Source organism: Calidris pugnax, unplaced genomic scaffold (genome assembly GCF_001431845.1).
Source record: "Calidris pugnax isolate Ruff unplaced genomic scaffold, ASM143184v1 scaffold24, whole genome shotgun sequence".
Taxonomy (NCBI): domain Eukaryota; kingdom Metazoa; phylum Chordata; class Aves; order Charadriiformes; family Scolopacidae; genus Calidris; species Calidris pugnax.
The window spans coordinates 24,436,449-24,454,733 of record NW_015090922.1 but is presented as its reverse complement, the minus strand read 5'-3'; the positions used below and the strand labels follow the sequence as shown (position 1 = coordinate 24,454,733).

The window sequence follows — 18,285 nt, the reverse complement described above, 5'->3', positions numbered from 1 at the left end:
ATCTAATTGACCAGGCTGTGGTCTGACACTGCTCTCAAGTGTTAAGTCCATCTCTTCTGCAAAGTGGAAAGGGAAAACAGAATGGAAAGCTAAATCTGTAAAAGATCACTTTTCAGTTTTTAATAAGACTAAGTCAAAGCAGTTCTTGGTACCCAAGAGGGAACGTGTAAGATTTGGAGATCAGCTAATTATCACTGAAAAAGGGCAGGAACTTCATTAAGGCTGTACACAGTAGTGCTGGTTGGGTATGGTACAGCTGACCTGCAGTAGCAGCTCCTGCACTGCTGGTGTTTTGCGATGATATTCTTCTCCCAGTTCCTGTGGTTGGGGCAGGAAAGGCAGGTAAAATTTCTTAAGGTTAACAGGCCCCTCCCTTAAATGCTACCTTTTGGCCAAGAGTAGCTGCTACATGAGCTTCAGCTTGAAGTTGCCTGCCTCTGTCTTGACAACGCACTTCTGTTTCTCTAGCAAGCAAAATTCTGCTGAAACATGGGAAGTCAGAGTATCCTGGCAGGATAACAGAGATTGTTGTGTGCAAGTTGAACTGTAACTTTAAAAGCAAAAGCCTGAGTTAGGACTTTGACAGTGGAAATAAGGGAAGACTTTGTTATTTGCTGTCATGACTGCCATTAGTAAATGCTGCTATAAAATAGCAGTCACAAGAAATCAGCAGGAAAATGACAGTCTGTGAACAAAACAACAGCAGTGCAGTGCAAGGCTTCACAAGCTGTAATCCAACTGACTCACTGTCAATGCTGCATTAGGTTTGAGAAGTGAAATAGGGATTTTCCTGTAAATTTCACAAACTGCCTATGACTCAGCCTTCAAAGAGGTGATCAGCATGTTAATGAAATAGCTGTTCTGCTTCAGTAAAATCTGGTGCATGCTTTAAATCACTTTATTTCCTTTGGATTGTTTCTTCCTGAAAGTAGAAGAGCTCTGAGCCAGAAGTAGTAGTAAAGTAGTAAAACTTAATTTTCTGTGCTGCTTCTAGAAACACTTAATAGAAGAAAGTGCTCTTCCTTTCAGTATGACTACATTTTTATTCCAGCCCTTCAGCATTGTTTCTGTCCCCGTTGTTTGACCCGAACTTGCAAACCTGCTTTGAGGTTGCTTCCTAATACTGAGAAGTGAACACATTTCAGGTACTTCTGTCAGTCTGGTTTTATCAACATTTTTTACTCTTTAAACCAAAATGCCTGGAACAATGGCTTCAAAGGAAAACTAAGTGGCAGTTCAGGCTCTAGGACCTTTTCTTTATTCTCTTTTAAAAAACTGCATTGGAATTTTTTAGAACAATTAAATAGCAGGCTTTTTGCTATCATCCAACTACAGAAAATAGCTCTCGGTCCTCTCTCAAAACCATGCATGATTCTAAGGTATCTTCCCCAAAGTGATCTGCTTTGCAGCTCTTTAATCTGAATCGCTCATTTCTGCCTTTTTCCTCAGAAACGTTGTCATACCTTTCAATCCTTCAAATGAGATACAGCTAAGCTGATGTACCCTTTAAAGCAGCAATCCTACAACCATTAGCAGAACTCTAGTGGGTAGATATGATTTGGTATGGGGTTTTTTTGGTGCTGGTTAATTGAGAATAGAAGATGGGATATTATCTAGCTAAAATATGGAAATGGTCTTTGTGACAGGAGTGGCCGAATGCCATTCTAACTTTGCTATATATCCATATGCACTACCCTCTGCAAGGCAAAGAAAAGCTGAATGTCTGCGATTGAATAGTATATGGTGATTTAGTTTTGTAGCCTCTTCTATTGCAACCTTTATTTTTGTCCTTATCTTTCCCACATCCGGCATATGAACAGGGAGAGCTTTAAATAGCGCTTCTCTGAGCAGCTTGTTGCTACACAAGCTGTAAAACTACCTGCTTACTAGACCAAAACCACCAAAAGCACCTTAGGGAAGCCTGTGAAGGGAGCAGGACGATAAAAAGCACAACCTTGGTGCGGAGGGTATAAGACTGGAGGTAGGTATAGGATTTCCAGGTTTCAAAAACTCCACAGTCCTGGGGCAACAAGTCAGAATGTTGTCCCAGAAGTCATGGGACTGCTTAACCCATGTGCAAGCCAGTGTGCTTGCACACAGAGTGGAGGTATTAGCTATTTATTAGCGGTTCTGTGCCGTGAAGTGTGGTAGGGGGTATTGCTGCAAAGCTAGCACACCCAACATTGAAACAGTCATGCATTTAGGCATTGGAGATTAGCATAATCAACATATTCATTGTTTATCAACGTCTTATTGGTGGTCATAATTCCTTATCTGGAAGCTGATTGGTGTAAAAATGTCCTCATCTTCAATTAAGAGCACAGTTTCTTAATTTTACTGCACAGGCTGAGTGGGTGAGGGTCTTCAAGGGGAGGCAGGTATCTTAACTTCTAGAGGAGTGGTTTTCATGTTACAATTAGTCCAGTTAACCTTAAGGACACGTTTCATGCGGTATAGCCAAGTTTCTTGGGCAATCAGCCCATTGGAGTTTCTGCTACCTGTTTTTAGGTCCGTTTGTTCCTTCTATCCCACTGTCTTGTCAAGAACCATTTACCCAGGTGACTCGAGTTACCCAGATGACTGACCCAGAAACAGAGTTACCGGCCGCAGAGGTCTCGGTGTCTCGCTCAGAGGAGAAGGGGGTCAGGCTGCGACAGGGGACCTACCGAGGAAACGCGAAGCACGGAAGCAGCCGTAGGTTTGCGGGGGAAGCTTGTGGTAGCCCTAAGGAGCAGAATTAACTTAGCGACCGGGCTGTTTGTTGCTGTGGCGCTCGTACCGCCGGGGGCCCGCGGGGCGGCTCGGCTCGGGCCCCGCAGCGCTCTGGACGCAGGCCGAGAAACGCGGCGGTCCCCGCGGCCCCTTCCTCCCCGGCTCACGGCAAACACAGCCCGGCCGCCTCCCGGGGCGGTAGAGTACCCCCGTCGCGTCGCCGGGCAGGGCGGGGCCGCGGCGGCCAGGCCCGGGGCGGAACCGGCGTCCGCCCTGACGTTGAGGCGGCCGGAAGCCGTTGGGAGGGGCCGGGACGGAGAGGGGGCAGGTGTCGGGGGCCACGGCAGCACCGTGCTAGTCACGGAGGTGAGTCGCGCAGGTAAAGAAGGAGCTTCCCCTGAGCGGGGAACCGGAGGGTAGAAGTAGCGATAACCGCCCCCCGCGTGTCTGTGTCTGTCTGTGGGGAGAAGGGGCCGCTCCCCGGCGGGGCCGAGGCGGGCCCGGCTGAAGGAGGAGCTCTGTGGAGCCGGGGCTTCCTCGGGACGCCTTTGGGGTGAAGCGGCCGAGGTTTCTGGGTGAAGCTGTTCCTGTGCCCTTCCAGCGTGCTGTGGTGTGGCGGCTGTAACGCGGGGCGGGGGGACGCCGCTGGTCTTTTGCACTTTAATTGCTTGCAAATACCCGCAGAGTAACTCGCTTCTTCTCTTTGCAGAGGTCTTGTTTCCCTTGGTGTAAAAATCTGGCGTTCATTCTAAAGTCTGTCCTGAGTTACTCTCATGAAAGATACTTTCTGCATGTCATAGAGGGACAGCATAATAGCTGGTTGTTGGCCTTCCTGTTCTCTTGTTTTGTGGTGTTTTGTTTTGTTTTTTTTATTGAATTGGTTTTCAGCTGCTTTGCAATGTGGGAGATAACAGGAAAGCATAGGAAAGCATACATACCTTTCTCAGTTCTAAACGTATCGTCAAGAACCTTAACTTACAGTGTTGCAGACTTAAGATTCGGTGTAGCGTGTACTGGCAATGGTTCCTCTGAGAGAAGGTTACAGGAGAACCTTGCAGTTAAATGCCTGTCTCTTGGTTTGTCAAACAAAGCCTGAATTGCAGCTTTCCCTCATTATTGTGGCCTTTTTAATAAAAATTGAAAAATAAACAAAAAACCCTGAACCCGTCACTATGCCATCGTGCCACCTGGTCTGCCAAGGCTGACAGTCCATCTGTTCCAGGATCCTCGTTCAGCAGGATCTAGATTGCTGTTGCACAGCCAGGGAAGTCCAGTTAGTGGGCTGCTGGAGTCAGAGTTATTGTTTGCTTTGGTTTTGATTTTCTCCTTTTAAAAATTAAAATAATGAAACTTGACTGCCTTTGCACATTGCTGTTGTGAATTGATGGTCATATCCCATGAGAAGATCAAAAGTAACAAAACAGTTATGCAGCATAAGCACCTTGTGTTCTCTGAATTGCAGTCTAGATACTGGTCCCTAAAGGGAGAAAGAATACTCTTCTGGCCCAAATCTCCCACAAGGTAAGCCAGATGTTGCAATGGTCCACTCTGTTGTTGAATCATTGCAGAAGATTAACCACAGGGCCCTGTGGTACACGTCACATCTGTTGGATTTTTGTGTGGTGATGGCTTGGTGGTGGCTTTTTTTTTTTTAGTATTGCTAGCAGTTGTCACACACTAATGGTGCTATAACCCTCATCTTTGATTTTTTTCCCTGGCTGCCTGTCATCACTACACAGTCTGCATGCTACCTTAAGTAAATTCTCCAGAATGCGCAAGGAATAATTGCTTAGTAGTTTCAGTTGGGCCCTGAATTTTGGTCGCTTCATTAGAAGATTTGCTAAAGCAATTACATTGTAGCTGGATATACTGACAAGCTGTTGTTTCAGTTCTTTTTAATTCTATGCTTTAATGTGAGTTTTACAAACCCCTGTAGTTATTTGTAGAGTTCCGGATTGTATGTGTTGGAGGAAGAAACATATGAAACACCCTTTGCTTTCTCCTGTGTCTTTGCATAGTATCTCTTAACTTCATGTAAGATAAAGCTGGAAAAAAGCAAGCTCAGCTCCTGGGACTTGTCTGCCTTGGGAAATCTGGGGACAGGTCAGAAAGCTTAAAGGAGACGGAAATGGTTGTTTGCTTTGTATTATGTATCTTTTCCCCATCTGCAGTCAGGAGAATGCTATCAAGGCGCAGCAGGGGGGCACGGAGTTACCGGTTTTCCTCTGTGCAATGACTTTTTCGTGGGATGCGGTCTCAGTATACTTAATCTCAGGAAGCTGCTGATGACATTGTGTAACTGTGTGCACTGTCCCTTGTTAGGGTGGCACCTTATTTCTGTAAGCAAGCCTTTAATTTTGGTATTTCAAAACCTCAGCAAAATTAATTGGAAAGATGTTTGCATCATTTCTTGTGCTGTTTAAAGTTATACCTTGGAAGGTTTTGTTTCATGTAGTGTCATTTTATTTCTTTCTAATTAAGTTTTGTTTTTTTGAAGGCACCTCTGCTTTGCTGCTGCCTGACCAGTGAGTCCTTCAAATACGCTCCAGCAGTGGTCATACAGAACCGACAAACTTAAACTGGAGGAGGGACCATGATGTCCTTGGATGGACCGAAGACAATCAGTAACCCGGTAACTCCTCTGTCACGTCAACAACTCCTCCCTTGGGAAATGGGACTTTGCTGTTTTATGTCAATAGTTAGTACTCACACTGTTCTGCACAGTGTGCGGTGTTACTGAGAACTCTTTGCATTGCTCAGACATTTGAGGAAGAATGTCGCAGGTGACACTAGGAGCTGATGGTGTTTAAAAATTGTGCTGTAAGCAAATGAACAGTTAATACAGAGGACTTGCAAAACAGGAAGTTCTCTCGGCCTTGGAGGGCGATTCCTTTTCATTTTATTGGATGTCTGGCGGAATGTGCTGGATTAAAAGTGAAAATATGATAAGCAGTAGTTTCACTTCTAATTCTCTGTAAACATGGGTGGTGCCTAGCAGCCCTCATGAAATATTTTTTTTGCGTGTGGTGCTTGTAACTTCGGTCTCAGCAGTTAAACTTGGAATTTTTTTTGATAGTTGGTGTCTTACCTTGCGATAAATCCTACTTTGTAAGGAAGACTTGAGCTAACACCATTCAGCCATTGCAGAGAGTGGATCTGATGGAATGTTGTTTGTGTGGCTTAGCATCTGGAGACTTTCTCTGAAAAGCTCTGGTATTCTCATGATCTGAGGATCTGGGACAGTGATCTTACACTGGCATGTAGCTAAAGGGCGGGGCTGGAGCTGCGCTTTTCATTATATCTTTAAAAAGGTAGTTCCTTTGAGCCTTCAGGAAATAATATTTTAACATTCTGTTGTAGAACTCTTAAAAAATATCAATAGTATATTGGGAGTATTTGGGATTGGAATATGGAAGCAAAGTTGGGAAAGACATTGCCGATGATCTCAGGGCAGCCTCCAGACAAGGCCATATGCAACCTGCTCTTTCTGACCTTTCTTTGAGCAAGGCATTGACACCAGAGGTGTCTTCCAATCTCAGCCTTTGTGTGATTCCACCACCTGTGTAATATCACAAGATGAGTTTACTAGGAATGGAGAAGGGCAGGCTATGAAGATTTCACTGTTTCAGTGAATTGTTTGGCTGACATTGACCAATTGAATTCAGAGGTAATTTTTGGAGGTCTGAAAGAAAGCCAGTATGCTGTTGGATCATATGATATCACAAGTGTTACTTTTAATGAATGAGGAAAAATTAGTAGAAGAACATCTTGAGACGTGTGGAAATTATAAGGACATTCTGTGATGATAAACCCTCATTAAGTCTTTAGTATTGCACCCAGGAAATGCTCTATTATGGCCTTGCAGATTCCATGTCTGAGCTTCTGAAGAGTTGATGGGCCAAGCTTCTTTTCTCTGAAATAAATTCATCCTTTTAAATATAAAGAAGGAGTTTTTCTGCTATAGCTTTCTCTTCCAGGGATAAATAACTTTGATACACTAGAGTCCCAGTATTCCTGGCCTGGGTCTGTGTGTTTCTCTGGGTCATCTTTGGAGATTCAACCAGTAATTTATTACTATACTGCATTGCTCAGGGCTACTATCGCTCAGGAGTAGTCTGTGAGAACTAAAATAATCAAGATATGTTTTTTCCTATTTATTATTATTATTCTTTGAATAAAAACGAGCCTCTTGTGTATAGTTTGTATATTAAGGAGTGAAGCTACTGCCAGTAAGTGAAAGGATTTCAGCATATTTATTCTTTCACTTTTAACACTTAATTTCACATTTTGGTCCTCCTCTACTGCACTTAAGTTAATAAAAAACCATGAGACTTAAACCAACTGGACCATTTGTGAGTTTATGCTTGAGAAGCAAGTTCTTTAAGTCTGTTTTGCTGATGTAGAAGATAACTACAAATTAGGTTTTGTGCAACATGTAGGTAGCTGAGAAGGGAAATGAAGAGAGGGTGGAAAAGGATGTGTATCTACTGGCAGAAATTATCAACAGTCTGGATTTAGACAATTTTTGCTGTAATTCCCCTCTTGCCCCTCACAAATTCATAAGAATAAATGTCAGCAAACACTTTTCATATCTTCCTATTTTGCATGATTATATACATATAAAAAAATCTCAACTTGTCCTTTTATTGTCTAGTATTCCATTCAAGAATAGTATTTCCAGTCTGTTCATTTTTTGTTGTTAAATTACTGGAACTCTTGTTTGCAATTGATGTTTAGTTTGAAAGATGTCCTGAAATCTTATACAGTGTTTTGTAGATCAGAGATTTGGAGGGTAAAAAAACCCTGAAAACAGCCTTGGCAGAAATTTTTGTCTGTTAACCAGAGCAAATGCAAAATTTGCTACCGTTTACTTAATTTTTCAATCTCAAGCACATGTGATGAGATGCAAACTTATGGCTTTACTTTCAGATCAGTGTCCTGTGAACTTCCACAGGTTTCTGTTGAGGTGCTCCCCTACCCTCACTGAAATTCTGGGTGCACCATCTGATCATCAGGGTAGGGTTTCTGTCAGCAGGTCTGAGCCTTTGCCAGAGAGCTCCGCTGGGGAGTTTGGGGCTTTTATTTTAACTGACATATTTCCTCACATGGCTTAACAACTCCTACCATGTTGCCATTTCATGTAAGGTGAATTTGTTACCTTCTGCAGCTATTGATGCAGAAGGAAAAATAGGCAGGCTTTGAGCCAGATTGCATACCATAGATACTGTGAAAACTGAGATCCCTGGCCAAAGTTATTTCAGTGCATCTTGCGGTTTTTAGCTCATTAGGATGAGTTATTTTATTGTGTGTGTTGTGTAGTTTTCACTAAGAAGACACTGTGATATACTCTCTTCTTTTCCTATTGCTGCTTTCCAAAATGGAACAAGAACAAGCAAAAAGGCAGCTGCTGTAGTCTGGGGTCAGAAGGGTTGTGGAAAGGGCCTCCTGATACCAGCAAAGGGCTTGAGTATTAGTAGCCATTTGCAATGACCTAATTTGAAGTGAATTTTCTTTATTAAAAATGAGGCAATAAAATACTACCACTCTTCGTTTGAGAGCTAGCAATGAAGGCTGGAAATGTTAGTTTTAATTTTGGCTGAGAAGCTTGGTTTTCATGGGTAAAACTCTACTGGGTTTTTCCTTCCTGTTTTGGTGGGTATTTAGTGCTTTTCTGCTGTGTCTTTTAAACAAAATGCTAGTTGTGTTTCCTTTAATGTGCTAAAACCCCACATAATTAAGTATTAGAATATTATTTTTAAAACTGTTGTGGCTTTTTTTTTTGCCTTCATCATAAAATGTTACTTGAATCTTTTTTAATCTCCTTTCCCCTTCTTCCCCTCTTCTAGATCATTCCATATGTTGGGACAATACTTGGTGGCCTTTCTCCTGGAGAGCTGATTGTGATACATGGGACTGTTCCTGATGATGCAGACAGGTAGTGGCTATGGTGTCACTTTTTGCAGTGTCACTGCATGAACAAGTATGTTATGGATAAAATGTTTACAGGGTTCTACTTTATGATGGCACACAAAGGCTTGATCTAAATCCCTTTGGTGGTGTCAGAGCAAACACAGGCTTAAGCGGTTAATGAAAGCCTTGTGATGAGAAGTGAGGGATTGACTGATTTTTTGCTTTCTGCTGATCCTCTCTTCTCTCTTTTTGCTTTGCCTGCTTTGACAATGTTTTTTTTCCTTGTCATACATACGCGTGCTCGTCTGTAGAGGTTAGCTGAGACTAATGAAATTGATAATGAATGTGTTGCATGAGGTAATTAACTTTAACTGGGATAAGGAGGTATGAACTAGTGCGTGTGCCCAGTGTGGGGCTTCTGTTTCCTGACCTTGTCCAAGGTTCATGTCGTTATTCTACTGAATATGATGGGGGGGAAGGTGGTGAACACAGTGAGGGACTTACATGATGTGAATGATGACCATTAAATAAATACTTAAATATTTTAATTCATTGCGATAAATGATGGGAGAACCTTTCGCAAATGCGTACGAGTTGGACAAATGTATGTTTGGGTTTTTTCCATTACTCAACAACACTCCTTGTGTTTGCCTGTTTTGAGGCTCCACAGTAAAACGCAAGTGTATGGAACTTCTAGGTGATTTCTTGATAGACTGACCTGAATGTGGTTTGTCTTATTTTTATGATTAGGTTCCAAGTGGATTTGCAGTGTGGCAGTAGCATAAAGCCTCGAGCTGATGTGGCGTTTCATTTCAACCCTCGCTTCAAAAGGTCTGGCTGTGTTGTTTGCAACACACTAGAGGGGGAAAAATGGGGCTGGGAGGAGATCACTTACGAGATGCCCTTTCAAAAAGGAAAGTCATTTGAGATTATCATCATGATTTTAAAGAATAAATTCCAGGTGAGTTTGGGTTGATTCTTTATCCATAGCCAGTTCTCAGGCCAATAAGAGAGCTATTTTTTATGCTTCCAATAAAAAGTTGGAAGCCTTGGTTTCTGTGTTACCTAGATATAGTATAACTACAGAAAAGTTTAGAAGCTTATTTTAAAGAGGTGCTAAGTAAAGCAGGCCTTTAATTTTGTATTGTTTCCCTCTAAGTTGGATGAATAGGCAAGGAACTTCCTGCTATGGCTAATGGCTACTCCACCCTTCCGTTCTTAGTGCAAAGGACTGACCTTAGGGGAAACCTGTTTTGCAGACTAGTGTAGGACAGTCCTCTTGGAGGAAAGGTGTGAAATGTATTTGTCTTGCTCTGTTAGACTGTTAGATTGCAATGTGGCATTGGTAAATGATCAGGAGACAGAAACAAAAGGTGTGAAATGCAAATTTTACTGTAGTCACATAAATCCCCCTCGTAGTAATGGAGAGAGAGACTGAATCATGCATGAGGTGAACTTAGTTGCTCTGAAATTTCTAGAACACTCCCTGCTTCTGTACCAAAACGGTGTAAAACAGAGATGCATGTCATTTGATGTGAGGCTGTTGTGATGTATGTTTAATACAATTTTCCTGTTTTGTTTCCTATCTTTTTAGGTGTCGGTAAATAAGAAGCACTTGCTGCTCTACAACCACAGAATTAGCCTTGAAAGAATAGATACTCTTGGAATATATGGCAAAGTGCAGATCAAAACTATAGATTTTGTTTCTAAGGTAAGTTATACAGACAGCTGACTTGTTAGATTCCTTTTCTGTCTTGCTAAACTAGAGTAGGATTTATGGTGAAAAGGAAGTAAAGAAAAGAAGCTACACAGTCTAACATCAGTAACAAGGCTTTGTTTCAACATGTTCAACATGTGAGTCTCATGTGAGGATCTCAGTCTTCCCTTTTCAGTCGTGAGGTTAGAGACAAAAGGGTGACAAAGTTTACAGCTTACAAAGTTAACAGGACAGATACTGAATCTGGGAATGGATTAGACTTTTCAAATATTGCAGAAGCTCCAAAATGAACTCTCAGTATTCAGTGCTTCTAAGTGACAAGTTCAGCCACGCTGGAACTGCTTGTACACATAACCCTGTTTTTCCTAAATGACTGAATTATTGAATGAAGTGATAAGTGGGAGTGTATGTTTATTTCTTGGGGGGAGACGAAATGCCCTTTCTTGAAGAAGGCCTTGTGGCTTGACTTGCACTTGGACCAAACTGCAGTGACTGTAAAGTGCAGGTAGCACTGTACTTCCCCTCAACTGCCAGAAGGTAAACCAACAGGGAGTTGAACAAGATGTTTTCCCCTATGCAGAAGGAAAGGTCCTTCTGCTCTGGAAGGGTGAGATTTTTAGAACAGAATCCAGGGAGATACGGAAAGTAAATATCTTTTCCTTTTCTTCCTGCCACTCGCTAAGGCAGCCTATGTACTCCTTTGTAATATTCTGGCTCTCTTCTGCCCTGTCCTCACTACATTGTACGAAAAGCTTGGGTCTCTTGCTGCCAAACGTCAGGTTTAACTTGGATCAGCACAGTAATAACTGTATTGATGGAAGGTGGAGATTTGGGCCTGAATGAAATGGGATCTAAACTTTAAAGATAGGTCTACTTGCTTATTGTTTGCAAAGCCTATGCACAGGCCCCATCACTTGGCCACGTTACTTCAAAGCTGTTTTTGGAAGACTGACTCTGAGAGAAGCTTGGGGGCAAGCAGGTGTTATGGGTTGGTTTCTGTCCCAAGAACGAAACAAAGCAGAGTTCCTTTAGTCTGTGGTTGCTGATGCTGTATCTTTTGGGGAAGAAAGGAATGGAGAATGGCAATTGTTTCCTTCCTGTTGCTTCTAATATACTCCTCTGAGGAGGAAGAGGGAGGCTTGTATTGAAATAAACAAGTTGAAGATACAGTCTGCCAGGGCTAGGCTGGAACTGTATCTCAGCATGGCCATGTTGCTCATATGCCCTTCCCTTGGGAAGAGGTGGGGATTCAGGGGCTGCTTAGAATCCCAAGGTCCCCTGCATGGACCTGCCCTGCTGCTATTCATACCAGTAGGAAAAGCTCAGTGGGTACCCTCGGATGCTAAGGGGTTAACATCCCTCTGACTGTTAAGTAAGGATTAAAACTCTCATGGGGTGGTCTTTAGAAATCTCAATTTGGCTTCGGCAGTTGATCTTCAGGACTTTTCTTTGGTTTGTCGGGGTTTGGCTGTCTTTTCCTCCACTGTAGCCCTAGATTTTCATGTTAACAGTTTGCCCTTCAAAGCAGCACAGATCTATGTACAGTTCTATGATGTTAGCAATAATATTAAATATATTCTAAATATTCTGCAGGCTTTTCAAGGCTCTCAGCCATCATGTCTAGGAGTAACAAAGATAAAGACAGAAAATGTACGTATGTTTGTAAAAGGTTGAATGAATTTCCCTGTTATGTGATAAGCTAGTTAATGTTCTTGTTTTCTTTTGCAGGGGGAAATGCCAGATGGTTCACAATTTGTAAGTGTCTTGTGTAGACTTGTGGGAAATGTGAAGAGTAGAAAAAATTGAAATAAAAACATTTCAGTTATTCATGAAAACACATGCACAAAACAAGGGAATCGAGAATCCAATGGGAGATGATCAATGAGGTTTTGTAGAGAGAAATCCTCTTTGCTGCTGCTAATAGAAGTGAGGCTATTTGTTAAGTCATGTAGAAACCCCAAAAGATAAATGCATCATCCATAGCCATAAACAGAAAAAAAGTGAGGTACCTGCAGTTTTAAAGGACCAAATCACATTAAAAACTTTTTTCAAGTAAACATGCTCAGTTTTCTCTGCTTTAGGGGTATACCTGCAAAACAAAAGCATTCAGCAGTCATACTAGGCCAAATGGCCATATGTTAATGCGTGTATCTTGGATCCTGTCTGGCTACGTCCACCTCTTGCTGGCAGATCCGTGCTGACTCCACGTACGCTTGGGGTGGCTGGATGCAAACAGTGCACCTCAGGGCTGCAACTTGCCCCCGGCTCAGCAGGGAGCAGAGACAGAGCCAGCGCTCATCTGTTTGCAAAAAGCTGTACAGGTGGGCAGTGTCCACACTGGAGTAAGGACCATGCTCCATCTGAAAAGGAGTTGGGTGCCAGGAATATATACAAATAGAATTTGTGGAGAAGGTGAAGTTGCAGTGAGTGCCATGATTTAGTTGCCTTGTCACTTGACAGTCTGCCTTCTTCAGTCTTCTTCTCAAAACCAAATAACATGCAATATTGTCATTTGCATGTGATGGACTTAAACAAAAACATAAAGACAAAGTATTTATCCATTCACTGCTTTTCCTGGATTAAATTGACTTTTAGCAGAATAAAAAAAAAGGCACATAAAATACTTACGCTATCTATCGTTATGAACTGGTGCCAGGAGGATGGAATACTCAGTGACCCTACATCTAGAACTTATTCAGTTGTGGACTACACACCTAGCATGAATCTGTTTGTTCGTTTGTTTAAAGTATAACTGAAGCTTTCAGAGAGGAGAGGTTGGGATGTCTGTATCTGAATATTTATGTGATAGAAATTTAAACTAGTGTAGGGAGTTTCATGCTTGCTTTTTTTTTTTCTCCTCCTTCCCTTCCTTCTGCCATTATTGGTGGTAGAAGTAGTTGTAAATAATGTTTATTTTGAACCCAAGGTGGTAGTCTAAAGAAAAAACCCAACACATTCTTATGTTTATCTCAGTGTAACTTTTCCACTAAAGTATTAGGACCCCAGAAGGAGTTGTTAGGATTAATTTTAGTTATAAGGGCAGATTCATAAATTTATTCCTGCCATAGTAAAGCTCAGCTTGTCTATTGAAAAAAGTAAGTCACAGTCAAAATTTTTACTGGTGGTGTACTTTCAGGGAGTTCCTTACGTTGGGAAACTTGATGCTGCACTTTCTCCAGGATGCACAGTTGCTATTAAAGGAGAAGTGAATAAAAACCCAAAGAGGTAAGCATTACTAAATTTTTCTGCTGTTTAACTGAGCTACTCTTGAGTACGAGTAGGCTTTTCAGTTGCATAAGTATATCCTTACTCACTTGCAACTTTGCATCTGGAATCATCTGAAACCCCGGCACAGTTTTCTCAGGAACCTGCAGACACTGCTTTAGAGAGGACTTAAAGAGCAGCTCCGTTTTGAAGGTGAAAGTAAAACCTGAGTGTCTTACCTACTAAATCTGCATCTTTCACAAGACTGTGTGTCTGTTAACGGTTTCCATTGTGCGAGGCATGTGAGCATACATATTGTACAAAGACAGTGTTTATTCTAAAGAGATAACAAGAGCAAGGAAACTGGCAGAAGTCGATGGCAAATGAGTGAGGTGGATGAGTTGCTGTTGTGCTCAGTGCTGCATGTTACATTTCTGAATATTTCTCAGATAGCTTCCTCATGGACTGTGCAGGAGCATGAAGGTCCATAACTGACAAATGAGTCATGAATGCTGGTAGGGGAGTATGAGCTATAATTTTGATAGCAAATTAGGAGTTGCAAAGATGACATTTTTCCAACATAATCTAGAGGCCAGGGGAGGGGAGAGGGAAGGGGAGCACAACAGTCGAAATGGAGCTGAGGAAATGTTTGTGCTTAAGCATGCCCTTTGCTTGAAGGGTGGTTTTGGCTCTGCAGAAGTAGGCCTAAAAATGAAGCAATTAGTGCAAATGCTGAGAAGCATGCTGTTTATGCTGTGTGTATGCATTGCACTCCTGCTTCCTCAACTTCCCTGCAGCTGAGCAGCACTCAGAGTTCATATTAATAATGGAACCCAAGGTCTAGAAATCTTAGCAGCAAAGCCTGAATGGACTTTAAATTGGACAGGACAATTACTACTTACATAGTAGCTTTTGGCTTATTAAAAGCTTATTAGCATATTTCAAGTGCCGAATGTACTATTGATAAGTGTGAAGAGGCTTTTGGGTATTGGTTAAAGCATTGCAGGTTGTCTGCTCTTTGTGTTTGTGCTTTTAAATGTACAGTTTTTTATAGAGTTTCTAAGTCACTTAATGCCTTTTACTCAGTTCACGCAGTTGATGTTTCTTTTTCCTGGTGAAAGAGGACTTTGCAACTTGCAAGTGTGGCAGTTGCCATATTTCATATCTGGACGAAGCAATTCTAGGCTCCTCAAAGGAGGGAAATAACCTGACACCTGGAGCTAATTGTGCATCACATTTCTTCTTTAACTGCAGTGACGTCTTTGCCACAGGTTGAATCTGAATGACTCTTCCACCTGATCACTCTTCTCCAGAGGTCTCCTTTAGAAGCCCTTTGTTGTATCGGTGTCAAAGTATTCATTCAGCCTGGGCAGAGCTGTGCTTGCCTACAAAGTAATGCTTTGTATGCCTGGTGTCCCACCAATCTTAAATGTAGACAGAATCCTCAAACTTTCCTTAGAGTCTAAGCAGTTTGTTGGGAAAAAGAATATATCTTTAGGTAAAACAAAGCTTCTCACTCCACGAGTGAAAAGAAAGAGATGGTGAACAGGTAGCACTGTGTCCTTCCATGAGAATGCTGCTCCCTAGTGCTGTAGGGGAGCAACACTTTGTCCACTCAGCTCAATACCTCCTTGCTGAGACACGAACAAAAAGCTGTGAGTGATGAAGCAGATCTATCAGGGTCATGTCCTATATTTGCTGCTGCCAGCAAAGGTGTCTGTGTGAAGGAGACAAATCCACGTTAACTGCTTACTTGGTTCTTCAGCTGAATCAACAGCCCTGGCTCCAGAACAGTCCTCAGTATTGGCTAGGAGACTGGTACATAGCATGGATACTGCATCATGTTTGTAAACCCTTGGTATAGTAAACTTTTAAATATCTTCCAGCTTTACGATAAATCTGAGATCAAGTGACTCAAAGGACATTGCATTACATCTGAATCCCAGAATGAAAAATAAAGTTTTTGTAAGGAACTCATACCTCTATGACAGCTGGGGAGAAGAAGAAAAGGAAGTGGCCAATTTCCCTTTCAGTCCAGGAATGTACTTTGAGGTAAGAGTAACTGAAACATGGCATCAAGCTAGTAATTCTGCCAAAAGGATGAGCAGTGGTGCTAAAATATCATGTCACTAACACAGATTTAAATAAAACTGTAACTTCTGCATTTCGGTGTCCTGAGAGTATTTAGGATTAAATGGGAGCATAAGGAGCAGAGATTTGACTTGGTTTTAATGACAGTTTTCTTTTTAAATAGTTGCAAGAATTCAGCCTGTGCTCAGAAGAAATTTTAATTGAATTGAGTTGGACTCAGCGATCCTTATGGGTCCCTTCCAACTTGAGATACTCTGATTCCATGAATTTTATTGAAGTTTCACTTTTTAAATATTTCTTTTGTATGCTTTGTAACAGAAGAAGGTCTTGCCCAAGTCTAGGCTAGATCATGAGGTTTTTTTTCATGTCTCACCTGAGCTTAAAACTTTTAAGTGTTTCTCTTCTTGCTTTTCAGCTGATCATTTTCTGTGATGCCCACCAGTTCAAAGTTGCTGTTAATGGTGTTCACACTCTGGAGTACAAGCATCGTTTTAAACAACTTGAAAAGATCAACGTAGTAGAGGTCACAGGAGATATTCAGCTGTTAGATGTGAGGAGGTGGTAGTTCTTTTCATTCAGTACTAAAAGAATTAAACCTCTTCTAATAACAGTGCCTCCTTGTCAAGTACAGTCAGGCGCTGACTTCTGCTGAGCCTGCCTTTATCTATCTAGGCTTCTGCGCCTGCTCTCTTGAGATAGGTGAGTACCAGAACTCCTAACGGCGAGATTAAATCCTCCTCTAGTGCACACTATCCTGGCAAGCTAACTTTTGCTCAAATAAATCTCCTGTATTACTGAGCCTAACGATGTGAAAATGCTGCATCCTACTGTGTCTAACAGATGCACTCAGTATGTTTAAGTTAAACTACTACTTGCCATTCCTTGATAGCATACATATGATATTGTGAAGCAGAAACAAGACTGAAACAGGATCTAAATATATGGTTGTCCATCCCAGAAGGGACAATGGTAATTCATTTAAAATACAATTATGAAATATACTCTTCTGCGTCTTAGTTTATATTGGCAATTATAACCTTTTTACTGAGGCTGGATTAAGCAAACAGTTGGCTCATCAGTTCTAGCAAAAGTGAAGAAGGAATTTGACCTTACTTCTTAGTCTGCTGCTGAAGTAGAACCTTCTCTGACAGTCATGGTTAAGTCACCTCCAGCTTTTAAGTGGCTTAAATCAAATGTACAGCAGCATTTCTAGCTTTTAGTTTTCCAAAGTGAAACAAATGAAAATGATTTAGCTGATTTCAATTGCGTGAACTTTTGAAAGCTTGTTTGATCTGAAATGGCTCCTAACTAGCCAACTTGAGATTGCTCAGGGACTGAACTAGATGTTTGTGTATTTCTTTTTTAAAAAATGTGTGAACCCATGTATCCAGGCAGGGTTTCAGCTGAGATGAGACTTGGATACTTATCAGTGGAATAGAGAATCAACCCTTTTTCAGTCTTGTATTGAAATACTATGTATTTGAAACAAATGTTTCCTCTTTGATCAGTTTTCCATACAAAAGTCAGTCTTAATTTTTATATTCTTTTAAAAAATAAGTTGCTACTGGCTGTCAGTACATGCCTGAGGGATGTTCCTATTTATCTGAACAGATGCTGAAAGAGTGAAGCAATTTCAAGAATAAGAAGTACCCTAACAGTGTTTAAGATAAATGACCAGATTTAATGTATAAAAAGCATAAATAAAAACATTTGTGATCTCTACTTTTCTCCAAGTGTAGCTATGTAGCTATGATCCCTTTTTGGTCTGTGTTTTGTCTTGTTTTGCTTACTGTCTCCAGTATCTCCAAGGTGGCATAGGAGTGCTGACTGGAGGGCTGTTTCCATGCTGAGGAGTTAATGATTCCCAGACTAGTTAACCTGAGTAGGACTTGGCTCGGCTGTGCTGGTGTGGCTGTCAGAACAAGAGTTGTGCTCTGCACACCCCCTGGCTGCAGGATAAACTTAGCTGGAGGCCAGTTGTAGCAGAGGAGGAGGTAGGCAGCTCCCACTCCCTGATGGCAATTGCACTACTTGTGTGACCTTGCCTTCATCTAAAAGGTCAGCGGGAAGTTCTCATGCGAACATCCTTTATGTTTGACAGCAGATATGATTAATTTTCTTTTAAGAAAATCCTGTATGAGCATGAATGACCATGATGGGGTAACTGTGCCAGAGGCAGGATCTGCATGCCATGCTGCACTCTGAACAGCGACTCATTCCCAGTACCCAGTGGGATGTAAGATTATCCTCTTTGTAGCGTTAGCTGCATTTTAAACCATACTTTATGGAGTCTGAGTGCCCGAGTCCTGATGCAAAACAGGTGGTGAGATTTTTGGTCAATTAATTACCATAGCAAGCAATTTATTCTTATCTTCAGGTGAATAAGAAGCTGATCAGTAGCAGTCTTTAAAGACTACAAAGCAGCTTTAGCTCCTCTGTCCATTTTTACTTCCCTAAAAATGACAGAAAAGAAGCTTCTCAGGCTTGCAGTGCCCGAGTGCAGTGAGCACCATGCTTACATTGCAGTATGACAGCCCCTCCACAGGGACAGTAACTGCACACAGCCCAAGCACAGTGGAATTGTCACTCTGTGCCCAGCTATCAGAATTTGCTTATAGCTTGCTACAGTTTTCCACTGTTAAGAAACAACC

General features: G+C 41.7%; 1 protein-coding gene across 4 annotated transcripts; it reads left to right on the top strand.

Annotated features, from left to right (window-relative positions):
* Positions 1-2,983: 2,983 nt before the first annotated feature.
* Positions 2,984-17,362, top strand: LGALS8 (lectin, galactoside-binding, soluble, 8). 4 transcript variants are annotated; one of them, XM_014950813.1, is made up of 11 exons: positions 3,020-3,078; positions 4,175-4,233; positions 5,210-5,344; positions 8,559-8,647; positions 9,373-9,583; positions 10,217-10,333; positions 11,933-11,989; positions 12,068-12,094; positions 13,476-13,564; positions 15,430-15,595; positions 16,050-17,362. In XM_014950813.1, exons 3-11 carry the CDS (start codon positions 5,306-5,308, stop codon positions 16,197-16,199), a joined length of 945 nt encoding a protein of 314 aa, XP_014806299.1. In that variant the 5' UTR covers positions 3,020-3,078; positions 4,175-4,233; positions 5,210-5,305; the 3' UTR covers positions 16,200-17,362. The 4 variants fall into 4 exon arrangements, with proteins under 4 accessions (XP_014806297.1, XP_014806301.1, XP_014806299.1 ...); XM_014950811.1 differs by lacking the exon at positions 4,175-4,233 and having other exon boundaries at positions 2,984-3,078; XM_014950814.1 differs by lacking the exon at positions 4,175-4,233 and having other exon boundaries at positions 3,020-3,091.
* Positions 17,363-18,285: the final 923 nt, after the last annotated feature.

Coding starts and splice junctions, on each gene's coding strand:
- LGALS8 (XM_014950811.1), top strand. CDS start 5,306: ATGATGTCCTTGGATGGACCGAAGACAATCAGTAACCCG. Junction 5,345..8,558: donor CGAAGACAATCAGTAACCCG/GTAACTCCTCTG, acceptor CCCCTCTTCTAG/ATCATTCCATATGTTGGGAC. Junction 13,565..15,429: donor GTGAATAAAAACCCAAAGAG/GTAAGCATTACT, acceptor AATATCTTCCAG/CTTTACGATAAATCTGAGAT.